We start from the raw sequence: 20,899 nt of genomic DNA, 5'->3' as shown, positions 1-20,899 counted from the left end.
TAATGTGGGGATATGACATAGCATAGAAAGTTAGCTACAACAAAAATACTTGGGAGTGCTTAATGAATGATTGTCAAATTCCCCATAGTGGGGCAACAGTTTCGTGTCAATTCTCCCTGTATAGCCCCACCTATGTCCAAGGGGGTGGAGGTGGGGCAATAACCTTGTATCTACATTAAGTAGGGGGTCAATCCCCCAGAGTTTATGTTTCAGGACTGAAGGAGCAGTTTGTTTTCTGATCATGAGTTGTACAGTCATCCCGGCATGAGTAACTAACTCAACCAGGAATGGCATATGAAGGACCATAAATCTACTACCCTGGTGCATCCCCCTTGGATCTGCCCCTGCGGCTCTGAGTGTTGGCATTATGAGCTCCACATACAGGTATGTAGCTTGTGAGATCTATGTAAATTCATAGATTACAAAAAGCAAAAAAGTACACAGCATAATATGATAAGGTTTCTTGGTGTTCTCAGTAATCATGGGAAATTACCAGTATGAAACAGTGAGCACTGTGACAGAATTATGGGGCAGAAATACATGCAATTTTAATCCCTTAGCAGGGGTGGATCCAGACTTTTTAAAAAGGGGGCCGTTCTACTTTGGAATTGCAACTTCAGTCTAGGAAAACCAAAAAAGGTCATTATCTGTTGACAATAGCTGTCCCTCACTATAGATGCCCTCACCAACTATATTTCTTTATAACTAGATACATACCTTGCTACACTGCTCCTCAATAGACTACCATGACTGCTCTATTACAGTATCTTGAGTAAGAGAGGCCCTTTCAAAAAGGGGGTTCCATGGAACCTTTTGAACCCCCCCTGGATCCGCCCCTGCTTAGTTAAGAAAAAACAAAACAAAAAAAACAACAGGTAGCTAGAGACAGGAATTAAAAGTTGGACCTGTCAATTCACCAACATCAGTATTGCACGGCTTTACAGACTACTAAAGTTTACCATATAGGACATAATTATATAGCCATAGAATAAATTAATATTTATGGCTTCTTGACATGGCAAGCAGAATACACTTGTGAGCTTTCCCTCACACACCGCCAGAGAGAAGTCTGTCAGATCTCTCTGGGGCTTAGCTGAAACTATACTGTACTCAAAGCTGGGATGGCTTGTGGTTTCATGAAGTGAAATTTGGCTATGTACCGTATAAAGCAATTAAAAGATCAACAGGGAACTTAATGATTTTGGTGTTTTGCAAATAACTGTTCGTACATATCAGGCAATGCACTCCTTACAGTGTTACAACTATTACATGTAGCATTTCAATGTTTGATCATCTGATTTGTCAAAAATTTCCCTCATCAAACTATATGGCCAGTCTTCAAACAATGTTGGAAATCTCCAAGAAGGCAACTTTTATCAGATTTGCAGCAAACTTTGTATACGAATTAACCTAATATAGGCGATCAAGTTAAGTGTTTTGTTATCTGTAGCAATTTTTACAAAGTGTGTAAATAAATTTTGGCTCCTTTAGCCCTCTAAGTGAAAACAATGCTATGGCAGAAAAAATGGTGCAATATGGGAAAAGGTGGGACCATCGAGTTATGTATGAGTAAAATTGCATAATGGTGTTTACTGCCTTCCTTCCGGAGTGGAGCATTGGCTGTGTACTACTGTGTGTCTTGATATAAAGGCACACAAAATAATCACTATTAGAGCATTATCACTGAGTTTAACATATAGTCAATAAGAGGTAATAAACAACATTTCTGGTATATGTGATAGGATTAGTGAAAAGGTATCCTTTTCACACAAAAAATTGACCCATTTTTGAACTTCGAAGCTTTATAACTTTTTCATCATTGCATAATTACCCATGAGTATCTGGCTGCAATTTGAAACAGTTAATCAGTATAAGAATTTGAATGTTATATATACATTATTTTGTTAAACCTTTTCGCAAATCCAGTCACAAATAAGTTATGTTGTGAAATAATAAACAGCTTATCATTATTATTATATACAAAATTGCAATGAAGAGAGATTTCAGTGTCTTCTCTAGAGATTATGCATAATTTGTCTTTCCTCCCAGTTCTGAAATTGGTAGTCTAAATATTCTTGAGCCAACTGAGGTGTCTATATGAGTAATAAAAATTATCAGCATATAAACTACTATAATGTGTAGTATTTGTATTTATGCATGATAGGACTATACCACATTTTACAATTAAAATACATATGCACGATTCAAAACACATAATTATAATACCTTCAAATTTAAGTCAGACAAAGTTGCTAATAAGGTCAGCCTAGGATAAGTTGAAATAGTAAACAACAACTTTGTTGAGAGAAATTGAAGTTGGGTTGTAATTGGGAGAGAAAGTCACTGAAGACTCAGAATCCTTACAAACATTGTAAGTTAATTAGTACACAAGCCCATACATGGTTGTTGCCATTTTATATTTATGGAACACATTAGGTATTATGTATTATGTTGTCAGTTACTGACAGGTGAGATATGGATGGTATGCTGACAAATTTATATGCAGATCAAACTCGATGTGACCAATTGTTCTGCTACTGTTACAGATCAAAGTTCATATTTATTCATATCAAGTCTGATCAACAATTAGTTTTATTAAACACTCTAAGAAAAGCACTGTTGGTTGTATTGAGACTTTAGACCACAAGCTGGGGGTTTACGTAATTTAGTAACCTGAAGGCCCTGTGTCATGATGATGCCCCAGGGCCTGAGGGGTTGAACAGCATAATCACAACATACCTATATTTTTTTCCTATCTCAAAATGGTAGAAATCATCATTATTCACAAGCCAACATGTTGTTCATTGTGCATGTACATCATTATTACGCATGTAGCTGTAAGTAATTCACATTAATTTAACACTAACCACTTTCTGTCCAGACTTGGCAAACTCCACTGCTCCTTGTATTGAAGGGAACACCCACTGTGGACCAAATCTTTGGAAGAAATCAATTATCTTGAGCTTGGCCAAGACTGGATCTACATTTAAAAAAAAAAGAATTACATCACAGTAAGATAATTATGGTGACTTCACTCAGGTACAGTTACTATACTATGTATAAATTTATGTTATAGCAGATCCACAAGATGTACAGTTTCTGGGTAACTTACATGTTGGAGCAGCAAGTAGAACTTGTATACCCAATTTATCATATTCATTAATTAGCTATATACAGAAAAACACATAAATGTACATGGTAACCTAACACATGACACAAGCACATGACACACTTGTACATAGCATGATACATGCATAGATGTAGTACACGCACACGCACACGCACACACACACACACATGCACACACACCCACACCACACACACACACACACATACACACACCACACACACACACACCACACACACACACCACACACACACACACACACACACACACACACACACACACACACACACACACATACACACACACACACACACACACACACACACACACACAAACACACACACACACTATACACACACTATACACACCACACGCACACACACACTATACACACACACTACACACACACACACACACACACTATGCACACACACACACACACACACACACACTACAAACACACACACACACACACACTACACACACACACACACACACACTATACACACACACACTACACACACACACCTGATACAATGCTTTGGCCCCCATTTGATCTACAAAAGCAATAGGAGCACAGTCTATTATTATAGTGTGGTATGGGAGGGAATACTCCAGTGATTCATCTATAATGTCCATTCTGTTAGTATTGTGGTGGTGTGACTTTGTTAGTGTATTGTGTTGATGATGATAAGCTTTACTGACACTTCGTAGTCGATGAGATAGAGATTCAATGTTACCCAGTAGCCAACTTTGTCTATCAGTTCTTGTCTGGTCCTCACTAGATAGAAGTTGGGAAAAATTATACTCTTCCTCCTCGTGTTGCTGGTGTGGAGGTGAATTAGTGCTAGTCATGGATGATGATCCATTATTAGCATTATTCTCTTCAATGTTACCTTCAGTACCTCCTCCAGTTATTGTTAAGCTATTGTCAATAAACCAAAACATTACTATAATGATAGGTTATGCAATGTTCAGCCCATGGTATATTATTGTACAGTAGGTGTTACAATGTGCATGTACGTGGCATAGCTGCTATGGTTACTGTACTAACTGCACTTAATGTAAAATAGTAGCCTTTTCTCCTAGTATTGAAATTCATATGCAGAGCATGCTTGGATATTCAAACTTCAGTTAACCAAACACCTTGACTACCAAAAATGACTGTTCAGTTAGAGTGTTTCATCGCTAGTGTGTGTTCTATTAGAGCAAAAGTGTGTGTTCTATTACAGTAACCGAACAGATCATCATGTATAAACCAATGTGGTACATTTATCTGAATGCTTTTGTTCAACTTTAGAAACGAATGTGTTTGAATAACTGGGGAACCAGTCTATGGTACAGTCTACAGTATCAGTCAACTAGCCACCCATGTTAATATGTTTGCTAAAGGGGCATGCAGTACATATTATAAATGAATACATACTCTGAAATATCACTCATCTCCTGAAAAGGTTGTGGAGTGTGTGGTAGAGAGGATGTGGTATACTTCTGAATAGTCTGTACGTAGTTATTAGTACCATCTATCACTGTCCTCATCCCATTCTCCACAGATTCCTCCAAGTTGTAAACGTGTTCCTTATACCTGATCTTAGAACAAGTGTCATGATACTATCAAATAATAACTACTGATTGTATACCTTGTGAAAACAAGCCTTAAAACATCCTGGTTCTTTTTGTTCATCAACTTTGATCACTAATGGATCAATACCAGTACCAAGTGATAGTCGCTGACGGAATATTGATATGTTAGCAAAATAGAGTGGAGCTTGGAACTGAAAAATGAACACACCCTTCACTGGATTACCCTATAAATATGGATCAACAATTGATGGTGCTAGCAATGTGTCCCTCACTTTTTTTTCATAGATTTCTTTATCCAGTTGCCACATGTCTATTACTCCTAATGAGGGTGAGTGTGGTCTATGGGGACAACAAATATCATTACCTGTCAGTTGCACCAGAAGCTCAGGAGTACCAGCAGTGCTTATGAGCTACTGGTAGTGCTCACCACTCACAGTATAGTGAACATGATAATTTGTAACATACTAAATGTTACTCCAATAAGTAGACCAATATCCAGTCCAATGAACAGAGTACATACAAACACCACCACCCAGACTAACTGTAATAACATGATGTGTAGTGTTAACCATATTATACCAACACTCACTAACCATGTCAGGTTTGGAAATCACCCATGATTGTTTGGCATCCTTCACTTGTAGGTAAAGTCCCTTTAGAGCTACTATTATAATGGTAGCCAGTGTTGCCTGCAAAAAATGCACATAAGAAGCTGAAAAGCACCAATAAATTAACTAATAGAACATACACATTATAGGCAGACAATAAAACAGTATAAAAACTACTTTGATTAAGAAGATCTAAAGGCATACAAGCAGGAATAACATTGCACACAACCCAAGCCATCTCCTCCATAGACCAGCAGACCTTATTACTTGTTATTCTCAATAATCCCAACAACATCACTTTCAGTAATTTTGTATTTTGATATTGATTTATGCAAAGAAAACATGTACGTGTTTCTGCCAATAAATTGTGTAATCAGGACCATCATGGTAACAAATAGTCAGTGTTCACTATGACTTAGGACATTTTCTTTGACAAAATCTTTGACCTAAAATTTTACAAATTTGACAAAGGAAACACATTATAATTAGAATACATAATTATGTACATAGTTAACACAAATCATACTCACTTCAGGTAGTGGTTCAAATAGTGTCCCCAGGAACAAGATAACAATGAAGACGATCACAGAAGATACTAAACCGACCAGCTACAAGAAAACATCTAAAATGATTTATCAGATAACGCAAATATTAACTATATATCACACCTATAAAGGTGTGATATATACACACACAAACAGATCTGATCCAATAGCACTATTGTATTGTCACTATAACCTGAGTGCATCCTCCAGTAATATCCTGTAGGATGGATCGTGACAAAGCACCTGCTGTAGCAAATCCACCAAACAATGATCCAGCAAAATTCATCATTCCATAGGCAAGGAACTCCTGTGGAGACAAAATTATTCCTGTATCCACATCCCATCTATACTAAATTGAAAGTCCAAGCAAATGTAGTGTTACCTGGTTAGGATAGAGAGTGTAACTATGTTTCTTAGCCAGCAGTTTGGCCTGTGATATGTTAATAACATAACTGACAATCATTATAGTGATGGCATCTGTTATCAACTGTGACAACAAGGAGAAGTCTGGAGGAGTGAAGGGTGGAGCTCTGTGGAGAAGATGAAGAAATGTACAACCATTATTACCACAAGTATGCAAACTTCACACCATGCACTAAAAAGAGTAAAACTGGTGGATTTTCTTCTCTCTCAACACAAATCAAGGTGCATGACAGCACGTTGCATGGCCAAGTAAAGTCTGTAAGGGTGCACGCAACAGCAAGTGTACATGTGTACTACACTATAACACCAAAAAATGCAGTTTTCACACATTTGTAGGTCGGTTGTAATGCAACACAAATATACATACATACCATTTTTGCGGAAAATTTTTATCAGGGTGGAACACCTTACATTTCACATTTTAGCCAGCCATCTATGAGACTTCAATGTTTGTATTTTCTTTTAATTACATAACTACTTTCCTTTTCATTTTGCAAACTTCAGAAAAATCGTTATAACTCGTACCTGCTTTATTTGATTTACTTCAGCTTTGGAAGGTACAAAGAGCATAATACCCCTATACCATGCATGCATCTTTTGATCTGTGCAAAGATTGCATAATGCACTGCTAAGTTATAAAAAAATTAAAAAATTACAAGTTCAAATTTTTTTCATGCCTACAGAGTAAACTGCTTATAAAAACAAATTGAAAATAGACACAGCATAATAGCACAACATAAACTAACCAAAGTATACTTACACTATAAACTACTATACCACAGAACTACTACAACATGTAGGGAATACTATAGCTAAGGAAGAAGGAGATTGTTATCAACATCATCACTCTGAAGTGCTCTTGATCATTCTGGCATTGTTCATCCATAGTGCAACAGAAAGTTGATGGAACAGGTTCTTCGTTACGAGTTGAAAAAAAGGTCTGTAAATAAGTAGCATAAACCTTTTGTGATTTGAAAGTACTGGGAATAGTAGCAAAGAAGATGTATATAAAGCAAACTCAAATGTGTAAAGCAAGCATGGTCAAGATGCTCTAATAGAACAGTCACCAAGAAGTAAAAAAAAAAAAAGGGCATGAATGTCAAAAACAATTTATCCAGAGTTCGAATCAGGGACCTCCACAACCATATACCCAAACCTTTTACCACTCTGCCACTACTGTTAATTACTCACCTCACTTAATTTCTATATACCTTATAAATGAAAGTTGTAGCGGTTTACTGCACCAGACTGGTAATGTTTTATAATTTCATAGATCTATCAATGATTCTTTATGCATTGTATTAGAAAAAGTTGCACTCTATTAGAATACTACAAAAAAATTAACAAACAGTCAAATAAAATAGGCTATACCAAACATACTTACTGTAATAATCACATGATCGAGATATGTACTATAAAACAATAGAACAGTCAGCAACATGTGATTTGTTGTCATGTGACCTCCTAAACCACTTATGCAGATTAGTTGAATTTTCTTGTACATGTCAGTAAATTATCAAGATACAAGTCTTCAGTAATCTGATGGAAATCTTAAATATCAATGTGTTGTAAAATGCATACCAAACACGTAGTGCATTTCGAGTTCAATACTGGAGAAGTACTATACACAACATTTAACAAAATAATACAATAAAACATTAGACAAATAAAAAAGGCAGAAAACAACCAGCCCCGAAGCTGGCTTTAGTGCTTGTACATATACAAATGCAAAAAGAAATGATAATCCAAAACATCCAAGTTGTGAAATAGCATGCTATGGTAAGTATGCAATTGGCAAGCATCTAATACAAAACAGCCAAGCTGTGAAAAGGGTGCAGCCTTCCAAAAATAATAGGCTATATTAGTATGAAAAGAAAGGTGGAGGCCAAGAAATAGTGGAATGATACTGTTATGTCAATTAATTTGTACTCTGTGTAGGTGGAATTAAGCAATTCTTTGCTACAAATATGTCATAACACACAGTGTGTATATACTATACTACATACCCAGTAGGAATATCATCTACTACTGGTAGTCTGATTGGAGCATCACTCAACTTGGCACAAAAAGATATTGCAGTAGCTATGATCACCTGAAATAGTATACTCAAACACAACTGATATCACACAACAGCACATTACCAATATGATCTGTGATGGTATGGGGAAGGGGAAATGAGGGAACTTCTTCTTAATGAACATATTAACATAATCCATTACAATGAGGAAGAGTATACAGAGAAATGATGTCACCACTGCTCCTGCGTTAGCTCCTCCATGAAACAACAAGTCCATGTAGCGAATGAACTTCTATATTAGAGGAGAAAGTAACTATAATTTTTCACAATAAGTGCAGTATGTGATGAAATATATTTTGTTGTGTACATCACAGCTCCATTAACATAACATGGCAGTATAGGGCCATAGGTGAGATACATGCTCTATTAGCATCAAAGACATACAGTGTGACTGTTTTATTAGACTCTTTGGCTGTTTTAGTTTAGAGCATCTTCATCTTTGTAGTAACAAAATCTCATCTTATAGCTACTGAAGCAGCTCAGTTGCCTAAGTAGCAGCTATGTGTGCCACTACAGTATTCAAAAGTAGTTTACTATTAGTCAAAAAAAATTCCTCTTGTCCACATTTATTCATACAATAGATGACTTACTCTAGGAGTATCAAACAGTCCAGGATCAACCTTAGAGTCACTGGGATCCAGGCCAAGTAGAAATCTAATTTGTGTAGTGAAGATGACAAAGGAAGCAGCACAAGTGTAGCTGCTGACAAGAGCATCAGACAGGAACAATGTGATGAAGCCCAGTTGTAGAACACTTGCCATTATCTAAAATGCACAAAACAAACAATCATATTAGACCAGCTATAACCAGACCAGTTATAACCAGACCCAAAATAAATATAACCAGAAAACATTAATGGAACATTACATTTGCAAATCGCTAGCCTGGTGTAAGTATATTAATTTATTTGTAATTGATGCAAGAAATGTTGGCTGTTATGATTAATCTTTTAAAAAGCTTAAATTAGATTCATACCACTTGAGGTTTGAATATATGTCCTGTACATGTGCAGTCATCTGCTACACACCCACGTGCAAGTGTACCTCAGCATATCATACAGTACGATAGTACTGTATATTAGGGATCATGGAGGTTTTGGTTTTATGGTTAAAAATATCACCCAAAAACCAGCTTCACAATACCATCCTGGTGCTTTGGCAATACAGGTTAGGTATAACCAAGGCCAAAAGTGCTTTCAGTATAACCCTAAATGTTTCCAATAGATAGCTACAAAAAATTTTTAAAATTCAATGGAATTTTCTACTGACTGACTAACTGCCTGCCTGTCTGCTTAGCTAAGTCTTCAAACAAGTGTAACTTGATAATGGCTAAGACTACAGGCTTGATTTTTTAACTGTTGACATTGCTTCATCCCTAGATGTGCCTTTTGGCATACCACAGTGCACACATCATAGTTTACCTTTAATTTGTCCTCCTTTGTGTCCCATTTCTATTTACTGACTGCCCAAGGTGTCAATTCTTGGTAGCGCAATGCATGGCCTTCCAATTGTAAATGAATTGTTTGTATTCTCTGTGGTGACTGCCCACTGAATGGATTGATTGCAAAGGCATTCTTCATCTGTAACGCTGTGTAACAGGCTGAAGATAGGTGACATCGAAGCATAATGGCCACTTCACTTTCGAGTCAGTAATTGATAGTTGGGGTGCACAAATATTCCATATTGTCATAGTGGCTGGATTGATTACAAAAGTGCTTCTCCTGTTGTTCTTTGTTTGTAGCACTGTGTAATGACTGAAATTTAAGTGAAGCACAATGGCCACTTCACTTATGAATTGATAGCTGGGGCTGATGAAAACATTAACTCTGCATGGTTCCATCCTTTCTTATGATGCAGTATGAGCGGGTTCATCAATCATATAAAAAAGTAAACAAACAGAAAAATTAGGAATTTTAAGTTCGATTAGGGATCATAGAAAAAATAAGGAAACAAGGGAGGTCACCCACACCTGCAGATATACTAGTGAACATTTAATCCCTAATTCAGTCATGGGTATAAACTCAATTAGGGATTAAATGTTCACTAGTGTATCTGTAGGTGTAGGCAACCTCCCTTGTTTCCCTACTTTTTTTTTCTAGAATCCCTAATCAAACTTTAAATTCCTAATACTTGTGTATCAGTAGAACCTAAGTTATCTGAACTCTGAAAGTGATTGTTCTACTGGAGTAGTGGGTATTCTATTAGAGTAGTAAAAATTCTTTTTTTGTTGTTGTTTGCAAAAATGCTAAATACACTGTGTTGAGGTGACTTTGCACATTATTTCAGAGTTACAGACTTTTCAGTTATCTGAACACAAGGTACAGTAGTCCCCAGGGATTAGGATACATTGATCGAGGTTCTACTGTATACATATTACATAGAATGCAATCGGAGTAGTAATAGCTCACCATTAACACTCCAACCATCATGGCGAGGGTGACAGCAATATCCACAGGATCATTATCACACACAGTGACAGTAGTGTTAATAATGTCACCATCACTAGTTCCATTAGTAGCCACTATCATGTCACTACACTCACTCAGTCGTTGAACAGCTGTCCCAACCATGAGAGCCACAACAGGAAAAGTACCTATGAAAATATTTTATCACATAGAGCCTAGTGAATGTGGTAAAAGATTTGCTACATAGCTAGCACACAAATCACATTAAATCTTATGCAATAAATATATATTAATTCCTTAGTGGCTATACTTGTACTAGTGACTCTGAGATCAACAGCCTAACTGGGCTCAAATTAACAAGAGTACAGTAAGTATCTAGCTAGAGATGCACAGTGCAAACAAGCATGAGAACAATAAATGTTAAATATAGTTGTGATGGTATAGTACTACTGTATACAATGCGATTAATGACAACAAAATCTCATAGACTGAGTTTGTATTGAAACCCAAAACTGACTGTTCTATTAGAGTAGTTGATTGTCCTATCAGAGTAGCTATTTGAATGGTAATTTTTAGGCCTACATCAAATTTAATATGCCAGCATAATAACAAGCATAACAGGCAAGAGTGTTATGCCAGCATAATGATAACATATTAGGTAGATATTTTAAACTATGGAGCTTAATTCCTTGAAAATAGATTGACACTCCCTAATAGAGCAGTCAGTGGAAACTGCAGACTGCAATAGAGCATTAGCTCCTTAGATCGATACTCTCTAATAGAACAGTCGTTTTGTAGTGAAATACTCTAATAGAGCATTCACTGATTCAAATGTTCCAAGGATATTGTAAGAAATGTTGCTAACCTAGGAGAATAATGCAAACATAATGGGAACACTGAAAGAGCATAATAGGTTACCTCAAAACCTTCAGTTATCTAAAACTACTGACCTAATTAAGTGTGAGCACATTTATGCATGGATACAACCAGTTTAACAATAATGTTTATCATAAATCTTTGCACAGCTTTGATAATATTGGTTTTAACTATATATATGACATGTGTGTTGATATTGTTTGGCCTTACCAACAGAAATGTGTCGTGATGTTCCAAATATGGAATAAATGATGACAGGCACAAATGAGGCATATAATCCATGTACTACTGGTAACTGAGCTAGTAGAGCAAATCCAATACCTGTAGGAGTAGTGGGAGAACAGCTAGTAACATTATTTTAACCATGAGTAGTCACAACCCAATGAACAAGCTTCAAACTGATAAATATACAAACTGTAAGAGTTACTGTAGTTAGATTCAGGGAATTAATTTAAGTATTCGTGCAAAATCATAATATATGTTTCATAATATTATCTCAGTGATTCATTTATACCAAAATCTAGTATTCACCTGAGGTCCCACAAATTTCAGTGACATCAAAGAGATGAATGAATTTTCTTTTCTCAGTGGTTCTATATTGGAACAACCACCTTGTTATGTGAATATCATTTTCACTACACAACTGATTTCACCTAAACTTTAATTTAAAATATTCGTAACTCACTTGATCTAATAAAGCACCTCTGACATTTAACAACCCTCATACTCATAACCATTTGTTAGGTAACACGGTAACACCTTCACTTCTCTGTACTCAGGTTTCTTTACAATTTGTTCAAGTAGAGTATTTACTATAAACACACTTTACTTATCGCTGTTATTAACTGTTATCATTATATTAGCATTGCTATTACCCCATATCCACATAAGCACCAAACACTGTTGCATCTTAGATCCATTTACTCTGCGTGTAATTTACAATCTACACACATAGCTAGTTAGTGTCCACCCTATTTTTGGAGGAGCTACTGCTTTATAAGATGGACAAGTATAAAAATGGAGTAGCATGCAAACTCATGGCTAACCTTAATGCACCATTTTATTTATAAGATGGCAGTTATGATTTTAGCGATACATGTCACTTGTTTATTTATTAATATCCCACTAGAAACCTTAAGTGAGGCTACAATAAGCCTGTGTGGCAGGGAGTCAGTAGTTGAACATGAAAATGTATGTGGTGACTTGATCCACAGGTAAGAAGTGCCTGAGGAGGCATACAACTAGCCTATGATCCAGAATCTCCTCTGCATGTAATACTTGAACAGTGTATTTCATTTAGGACTAATTTATTATACCTACTATCTCACTAGGGACCTAATTACCTCTCACCATTTTATCTATCATTGCTGGAACTGGAACACCAGGACCTTCAACAACAACCTCTAGGCCCAACTGTACTTTTGGCTGGTAAATTACCAGGGTTAATGGAGCTGTGATTACTACAAATCTATATCTGCATGCAAATGACTGTGGCGTGGTACAATTCCTTGTTTTCTGTGGAGCTAGATCATTGATGGGCATGGCCTCAGTACTGATTACTAGAGGTGTGGTAACATGTTCTGATTGTCTACAGGGGGATGGCCCATTGTAATCATTTTATAAGTGCAACTTAGCTGCTACCTGATACCGTATAACAGGAAATTTTGATGAAAGGAAAATTTGACAAATCCACACCTCCAGGGACAGATCCAAGGGGAGGAGCACAAACAAGTTCAGATCCACATCATTAAAAAGGGGAAGCCACTCTGAGCAGCTAGTATATGGCTACAGCCAGTTATACTATTAGTTGATGTATCTTATAACTATAGCAGTAAACAATCAGAGAGAAAAGTCAGAAAACCATTAATGATTAAATGATGACAATTTTGTACAACATTACCACTCAGTAGTGTTACTAAGTGTTTCACTGTTGAAGTTTACCATTTAGGCAGGTTGTAATGTTGTAAAAGAAATTATTGATGGCTTTAAAACATGTCAAGTGATAATCATTTTTAGAGGTATGAAGGTGTTACTATGTGCAAAGGTGCTGGGTAACAGTTTGAATTTGATTTCAGGTGAATTTGCAGTAAAGGGAGGAAATATGTCTGCCTTTTAAGCTAAATGTATTAATATGTCAGTAATTCTTGAGCAATAAATTGATTTTGGCTATCAATGTGAATACCTTTCTTAAAAAGGTGAGGGGGGAAGGGAATTCGCCCCAAATGCACATGCTCCATACTAGAACCGCCATTGACGTCATCAGTATTGACAAAAATCAAGAAATCACATGATCTAAATATCTAAACACATACTTACTTATAGGGGCACTTAAGGACGTTTGATGAATTTAACTGATTCATCACTTTTTCTTTAGTCAGTCATGTGATACTATCAGGGACACTACAGTCTGCAGGGGCGGATCCAGGAGCTGGCTAGGGGAGGGGCACAAACAGGGTAAGTTGTAGGTGGTTGCATGCATGGGGAGCAGTGGCGTAGCCAGACTTTTCGCCATGCCTGGGCAATGGGTGGGCAAGCCATTTCCCATGCAACACACGTACACATGCCCATCTTCATATGGACATCAATATAACATTTTTAAAATGCTTTATGTATCATCCTACACTACTGTATGCAAGATGACTAATATCACCCTAATAGAAGCGAACGCCTAGCTAGCTATTGGCCTTCTAACATATTACATACATCTAGCTACATGTGTCTTAATACCAGACTACAAAGATTCTTGAATTAAATCACGAGGCGCTCTATCACGTGATGACTATGCTCTGCCACTACAGTTGTTGGCCTAGAAAAGTGGAAACTAAAAGAAAAGAATTGCTGACTGAACAAGTACTCCATACCGTTTGAACTGAGCAGTATCCACACGGATAGATGGGTGCTAATTTCACAAATACCTCTAGAGTGCTTTGCCTCCCGAGTTTTGACCACACCAATAACTACCGTGATCACTTAATCCAAATGTAAACCGTCCAGCCCACTATAGTGAAACCAATTCTTTGTCCTTCACTCCTTGCCACAATGCTACGCGGTTTTTTGTAATCACGTGATCTTGCTTCTATTTATTGCTTCTATTTGTGCACAATCAAGTTACTCGTAGGGAAAATCCCTTGGATAACCCCATCTCTGTTTAGCCAAAAAGAAGGAAACAATCGGCGAAAATGGCACGGTGAGTGTTGTATAAGTTGTGCAGTGACTAGTTAAGTAACTTTAGCAAAATCTCGAGCTATCCAGCCCACGTCTTTATAATTACTCTAGGAGCTGATGGTGGGGCAAAGAAGTCTGATGCCCGGGCAATGCCCTGGCTTGCCCGGGTTTGGCTACGCCACTGATGGGGAGAACCATATTCTCTATAGTTCAGTGCTGCTTTTTTAAAGCAGCAAATAATCACCTCTTAGTGGTGTCTCACTGTTGACATTTGCCATTTTGGCCTTTTCAGATGGTTGTGAAGTCTTAAAAACTGTTTAAAAGGCTCTGAATGTCTTAAATAACAGCAACACGATAATTATTTTTAGAGGCGCTTAGTACGCACGAAGGTGCTGAGTGACTATTTTACAGTTAGTTTGACTTCGGTTCGCTTTGATCTCAGGTGAATTTGTAATAAATGCTAGTAAAATGTGTATATTTTCATAAGTTTTAAACTGATCTCGGTTGGCCTGACATAAAATTTACTAGCTGTTTTAATCAGAAGCATGGCTGGCTCCTCCACAAGGTGGAGAGGGGGGGGGCATTTGCCCCAAATGCCCCATCCTGGATCCGCCATTGGTCTGTTAAGTACCACAAATATAGCCTTGTGGCATCTAAATAATATGTTAAAGTGTTGACACAGAAAATTAATTCCATTAGAAGCCAACCATTTAATTGGAATGGCAAAGTGCAGAAGGCAGGAATTTGTCGGAACAACAAAGGCACATTCCACCCATAAGTTTGTTGTTGTGGCATAAAATGGTGGCCATGCACTGCTTCATTTGGCCTCTAGACTTGTGACTGTGGTTAGGCTGGCAGACAAAAATTTGAGTTTTGGATATCTGGCCATCTGACCCGTAAGTCTTTCCTTGTTTTTAACAAAGTGATGTTGAATGAATGGAGTAAGACTATTATTACATACGTAAAGGTGATTTTCATCATGTATTATATTTCTATGATGGTTTTTAGATGTGGCATTTTTAGTGGTGTCCGTCATTTTAGGTGGAACCCTACTAAACAGTGCTACCATATTGTTTGACTATTTCATCAGAAACTGGCTCAATAGAATACTTATAAGCTATAGCATATTTCCTGTATGATTCCCTTAATATAATGAGTGAGTCTAGACAAACATCCTTATTAGAGTAACCATATGATGGAGCATTCCTAGCTATAAAGCAAATAGTTACCACTAGTTGTAGGGGGTGAAGTTTTTTGAAGTTTTACCCATTTTATATATAGCTACCACTTTCAGTCACTATAACATTAAATTTTATAATGCAAGACCACTGAGATCTAGCAGTATATACACCTAGCCAGTAAAGTTATAACAAATTTAAAAAATAAGTGCATTTTCCATTATGATGAACCTTGCATGACATCAGTGGTACAGTAAACATCAAAATTTGAAACTAAAAGTGCTCCAGATATCATTTCAGAGCACTAATATATATGCTTTAATTTCTAGAGGTATATATACATGTTGTGCATGGTGCTTATAGTCTACTTAGATGACCTGACCACTATACGGCACTAGATCCAGTATTCCTTGCAGTGTACGTAGCAATATATAATTTGACAGCACAAATATCCATTTTTTAACGGGACAAGAATATAATAGCTAGCTATAAAACGTTCTAGGTATTATTGTTGAGAGAGAGAGAGAGAGAGAGAGAGAGAGAGAGAGAGAGAGAGAGAGAGAGAGAGAGAGAGAGAGAGAGAGATGTAACTAGACTATAGCTAGCTAGTACACCCACCTTGTGGAATGTGGGTCATTCCTATAGTTAATCCAGCCACCAGATCTCCTATTAGATGTTTAGCCTGATAACTCCACAGCCATTGTATGATGGGTACACGAATGAGGAAGAAACTCTTCCAGTCTGCACAACTCGTCGGTAGCTTGATGGAACTACGTAATGGCTCAGGAGTGCAGTAGTACGCTTTGTTAAACATCAACTTAGTTTTAGAACCACGAAACATGGTAGGATCCCATTCAGGAACTTCTCCGAAGGCACCTTTCCTTTCGTCGATACGGCGAGCTTGAATTTCATTGACATCGTCAGTGGAAAAGGCGCGAGGGCGAGTAGCCACTCGCCTTCTCTGTGTCATTTTTGTCTTTGCTGAAAACGTCTGGCAGCTCTACTCCAGTAACGAAATAATAGTGTTTTCATGGCCTCCGTCTCAGACATGCGCAAACTGCCTGTTACGTAATGCGTAACTTAATTATGCAGGATTTATAAATACCCTCAAGTTATAGAAATCAACATTGCTAGAGCTAACTAGGCCACATTGGAAGGGAGGCGAAGATCAAATACAGGGCTTTCTTTTCAAACAACTGTATTCATATTTATTTGCTAGCTACAGCAAGCTAAAATTCTGGGTTTCACGTGTACTTGAAACCATAGGCGGCGGCGGAAAGGGGGGGCTAGGGGGCTAAAGCCCCCCCCCCCCCTAAGAATGATATCACACCGAAATTATCTTTCTTGGAGTGGGGCTGAAAACCGTGATAAAGATCGAGATACTCTAATAGAGCAGTCACTCTAATAAAGTAGTCAGTGTGTAGTGAGCTATGTACAGTGTTGGGAGTAACGCGCTACTTATGTAACGCGTTACGTAATATTATTGCTTTTGTGGTAACAAAGTAATATAACGAAATACGTTATAAAAACAGGTAATATAACGCAAGCTACTTTACTTACAAATGTAACGCGTTACCTAAGTAATATAGTTACTATAACGAATCTAATATTACGTAATATTATTACTATAAGTAGGCATTCCAGTATCCGAGATTTTTTAATTAAAAAATTCTCCGTATATTCCCCAATAGAACCCTGGCACAAAATGACAACTCGTGTTGAACTTGGGATTGCTCCGTCGTCCGAGCTCCAATGAGGGTGAAAATCGCTGTGGGGTTTTTCCACACGCTGATCATCATGAAAATCTTAGTTTTATCGTGCGCGTTACATATAAGTAAGTTTTGTGTTGTTTTGTAATCTTTTCAAGCCTTGTAATGTATGTAGAATACTTTAAAACTTTAAAAAACGTACGGTCGGGTGGAAGGTAGTCACTGGTGCTTACTTTAAAGTGCGTAGTTACTTCGCTTGGGTTAGCGATTTTCAGCTCCAGAGCAATTTTCTGATGGTTGTGTCATCAGCTCAAAAGTATAAACCACTTCAAAGTCGGCATAACAATGCCATAATTGAAACCACAACTCCACCTTAAGTATTGTTGCATCATTGTGGCACCTCCACTTTAGTTGTTTACCTTTATAAGTTGTTAACTTGATGTTTTTACCAACTTGAGATAGCCACTTGCCTATGGGCATACACCATTGTATTGAGAAGTGTGCAGTAGGTGAAACATGTTTGCTCACCACAAAGCATACAAAGATCGCTGAGATCCAATAAGACCTGAAGTTACTCTCATTACATGTACAAACTTGCAGCTAGAAGCAACTGCAGTTTCAAGATAATCCAGATTGCTAAATGGCTTCCTGATTCAATTGTGCCATCTTCCCCTGTAAAATGTATGGGGAGCCCTGGAGAAAAAATGTACCTTTTTTCAGTTTTTAAGCACTGTGCATGCCAAAGTAGCTAATTCCAACCCAACAAACTATATATTTCTGAGATCGGCAATCAATACTCTATCTATTGAACATATAAAAAGCCCGTTTTTCCAAAATTTTAAAATCAGTCTGGAATGCCTACTATAAGTAACGAAGTTACTAATCTCGTTAGTTATCCTTTGAGTAATGTCTAGCCACAGCGAAGTAACGAGGCCTACTGAATGAAGCTTATTCACCAGCTTCTTACTTATAACCAAAATTTGCATATTGTCCAACAGCGCAATCGTGTCACGTGATAAGGTGGTAGTTTCACACGTGACAGCTTAAGGCTGTGGACACAAAGTAATATAATATGTAATATTATTACAGTTACTTTATTTAATGGGTAATATGTAACTGTAACTAAATAGTTCAGTTGCATGTAATATGTAACTAGTTACTTTTACAAAGTAACTTGCCCAACACTGGCTATGTAAGGATTTTTATGTAGTTTATCAGCTAGAAATGGTAGCTGGTGAGGTGGAAAGCTCTTGTCAGTTGGTTGTCACCTTTTTTTTTTTTTTTTGGTCTCACCTTACCAAACTATAGAAATAAGTCTGTATCAGCTCAGCGGAGCCCCCCCTCATATCAACTACTTCCTCCGCCGCTGCTTGAAACCCAGAATTTTAACTTGCTGTAGGAAGGGTACCACAAGATCCTATGATTCAGCATGGACAGCTGGTGTAATTCAAAACACATTAATCTCCTTTAAACACCTATCTGTGAATATTTATAACTATATATTTCAGGATTGAAGGTAAAGAATACAGCTGCACTATTAACACTAGCCACTCAATCAGTTAACCATCTATGGTACCAATAAAATTATAATAACTATAATTATAATTAATGTTTGACAGTACAAATAAAGGTAGTGAGAGCCACTGGCAAGTGCTGCTAGGGACTCATACTAAAGAAAGTGGGAAATACAAAAATAAAATAATTAATTAGGTAAGTTTTCTGTGCAAGGGTGTCACTGACGTTGTGACACAATGGCAACAAGGGCAGTTGTAATGAAAAGAATGCACATTAGTATCATCAAAATTTTGAATAGTTTTTCCAAATATAAAAATGTTTTTATTAGCTCAGATCAGTTACCAAATCCCAGTCATATGAATGTTAGGAACCAACTAGGGATCAGATTAATGTGAAGTATATATGTGATGTTTGTGTTAGCTTTAGCTATCAGTTGTAGAATGACCAAGTGAATGAACTGGTATCAAAATACTGAAATCAGTTTTATTTGAAAGTCAACTACTAACCATGTTACTCCATACTATAGAAGCAGTTAGTGTGTCCCTGAACTAACATTATGTTTACAATTTAATTTGAGTCAGTCATATTGAAAAGACCAAAGGAATACTAATTCAGTGATACTAGTTTTAATAACATACATTTAGGCTCATGATATGAGCAGTTATGTATTCAAATAAACCTTTACGTGTTAGAGTTGGTTTTTGGTAATCAAAATCCAATTGCAATGTAGTTTTCACCAGTTTTTACAGTTATAAAATTACGGTAGCTAGGTCTAGAAAAGTTTGTGTGGAACAAACTTATTTTTGAGCTGTGCAGACAAAATCATGACTGCAATGGCTTCCAGTGAAAGTGAGTGGATATACAGAAAACATTCATTTTTAAAGTGCTCATCAATGTCATCATGCATTTGGCAATGGTATCTCACACGTTTCTAGTATCAGTACTCCATCTCTTGTCTTTTAACACCATCTTCAGGATCAAATTGGGTTTACCATTGTGGTAGCCCATAATGCTAGCCACAGTTTGTGCTACAATAATTCTGAGAATGCACTAGGGACCTGTGAGAAGGCTTAAAACCTGTGAATACAGGGAGTCATAAACATGTAACTAAAATAATTGTTATAGTATGCTGCAAGAGAGTCAATTCTTTTCCCTGGTGGTTTCACATTATAAACAGCCAATCAGATACTTCATAAGAATTTGAAAAAGTCTGTCTGCCTATCATTGTTTGGTTTCCTTGTGAGTCCCATTTGGAATTTTTGTACGACTGACAATCAACATACAAAACACTGTACCATTAACAGGTGCAGTTCGATCATACACAATCATCACATGCATGATAATCAGTACTACGCTATTGCCTGCTCTTGGTGCCACAAATAGGATAGTTGTGCTATTCTTTATTATACATACCTGTCCACTCAATATAATTATTAGGCTATACCTGTATGTGTAACACTAGGAGCAACTGAAATTTTAATTTGCTTCCTGACAATTTGTAAACTTATGTGCTTGTATTTGTGTATGTGCCTGCATTTGTGCATGCAATGGAACCAGGACAACTACATACACAGTCCAGGCACTAAGATGAGGTCCCCTATTGTTTTGTATATAAACTGACCTGGAGAATCAGACTTATGCAATAAGTCACTAAAACCTGTTATAAGTGTTTCACGAGTTGATAAACT

General features: G+C 37.0%; 1 protein-coding gene across 6 annotated transcripts; it reads right to left on the bottom strand.

The window, feature by feature from the left end:
• Positions 1–1,732: 1,732 nt before the first annotated feature.
• On the bottom strand, positions 1,733–16,986 carry LOC136252465 (prestin-like). Of its 6 annotated transcripts, none has more exons than XM_066044899.1 (19): positions 12,330–14,724; positions 12,176–12,237; positions 11,855–11,965; positions 10,772–10,956; positions 8,955–9,128; positions 8,429–8,596; positions 8,294–8,379; positions 6,247–6,394; positions 6,058–6,171; positions 5,850–5,927; positions 5,305–5,400; positions 5,146–5,252; positions 4,984–5,050; positions 4,768–4,935; positions 4,554–4,717; positions 3,656–4,052; positions 3,113–3,167; positions 2,868–2,980; positions 1,733–2,093 (listed from the first exon to the last, which is right to left on the bottom strand). In XM_066044899.1, the coding sequence occupies exons 4-19, from the start codon at positions 10,931–10,933 to the stop codon at positions 2,016–2,018; spliced, it is 2,175 nt and encodes a 724-aa protein (XP_065900971.1). In that variant the 5' UTR covers positions 10,934–10,956; positions 11,855–11,965; positions 12,176–12,237; positions 12,330–14,724; the 3' UTR covers positions 1,733–2,015. The 6 variants fall into 6 exon arrangements, with proteins under 6 accessions (XP_065900971.1, XP_065900973.1, XP_065900972.1 ...); XM_066044901.1 differs by having other exon boundaries at positions 12,176–14,465; positions 14,506–14,724; XM_066044900.1 differs by having other exon boundaries at positions 12,176–14,450; positions 14,506–14,724.
• Positions 16,987–20,899: the final 3,913 nt, after the last annotated feature.

This window comes from Dysidea avara, chromosome 4 (assembly GCF_963678975.1).
Source record: "Dysidea avara chromosome 4, odDysAvar1.4, whole genome shotgun sequence".
In the NCBI taxonomy this organism is placed as follows: domain Eukaryota; kingdom Metazoa; phylum Porifera; class Demospongiae; order Dictyoceratida; family Dysideidae; genus Dysidea; species Dysidea avara.
The sequence above is the reverse complement of the archived record's forward strand: the minus strand, read 5'-3'. Positions and strand labels throughout refer to the sequence as shown.

Excerpts from the sequence above, each read along its gene's own strand:
- LOC136252465 (XM_066044896.1), bottom strand. The coding sequence starts at position 16,957 with ATGACACAGAGAAGGCGAGTGGCTACTCGCCCTCGCGCCTTTTCCACT. Across the intron at positions 5,051-5,145 it reads ATTATCATGTTCACTATACT|ACCACACTCACCCTCATTAG; the intron begins GTGAGTGGTGAG and ends TTGTCCCCATAG. Across the intron at positions 4,053-4,553 it reads GAGATGAGTGATATTTCAGA|CTTAACAATAACTGGAGGAG; the intron begins GTATGTATTCAT and ends TATTGACAATAG.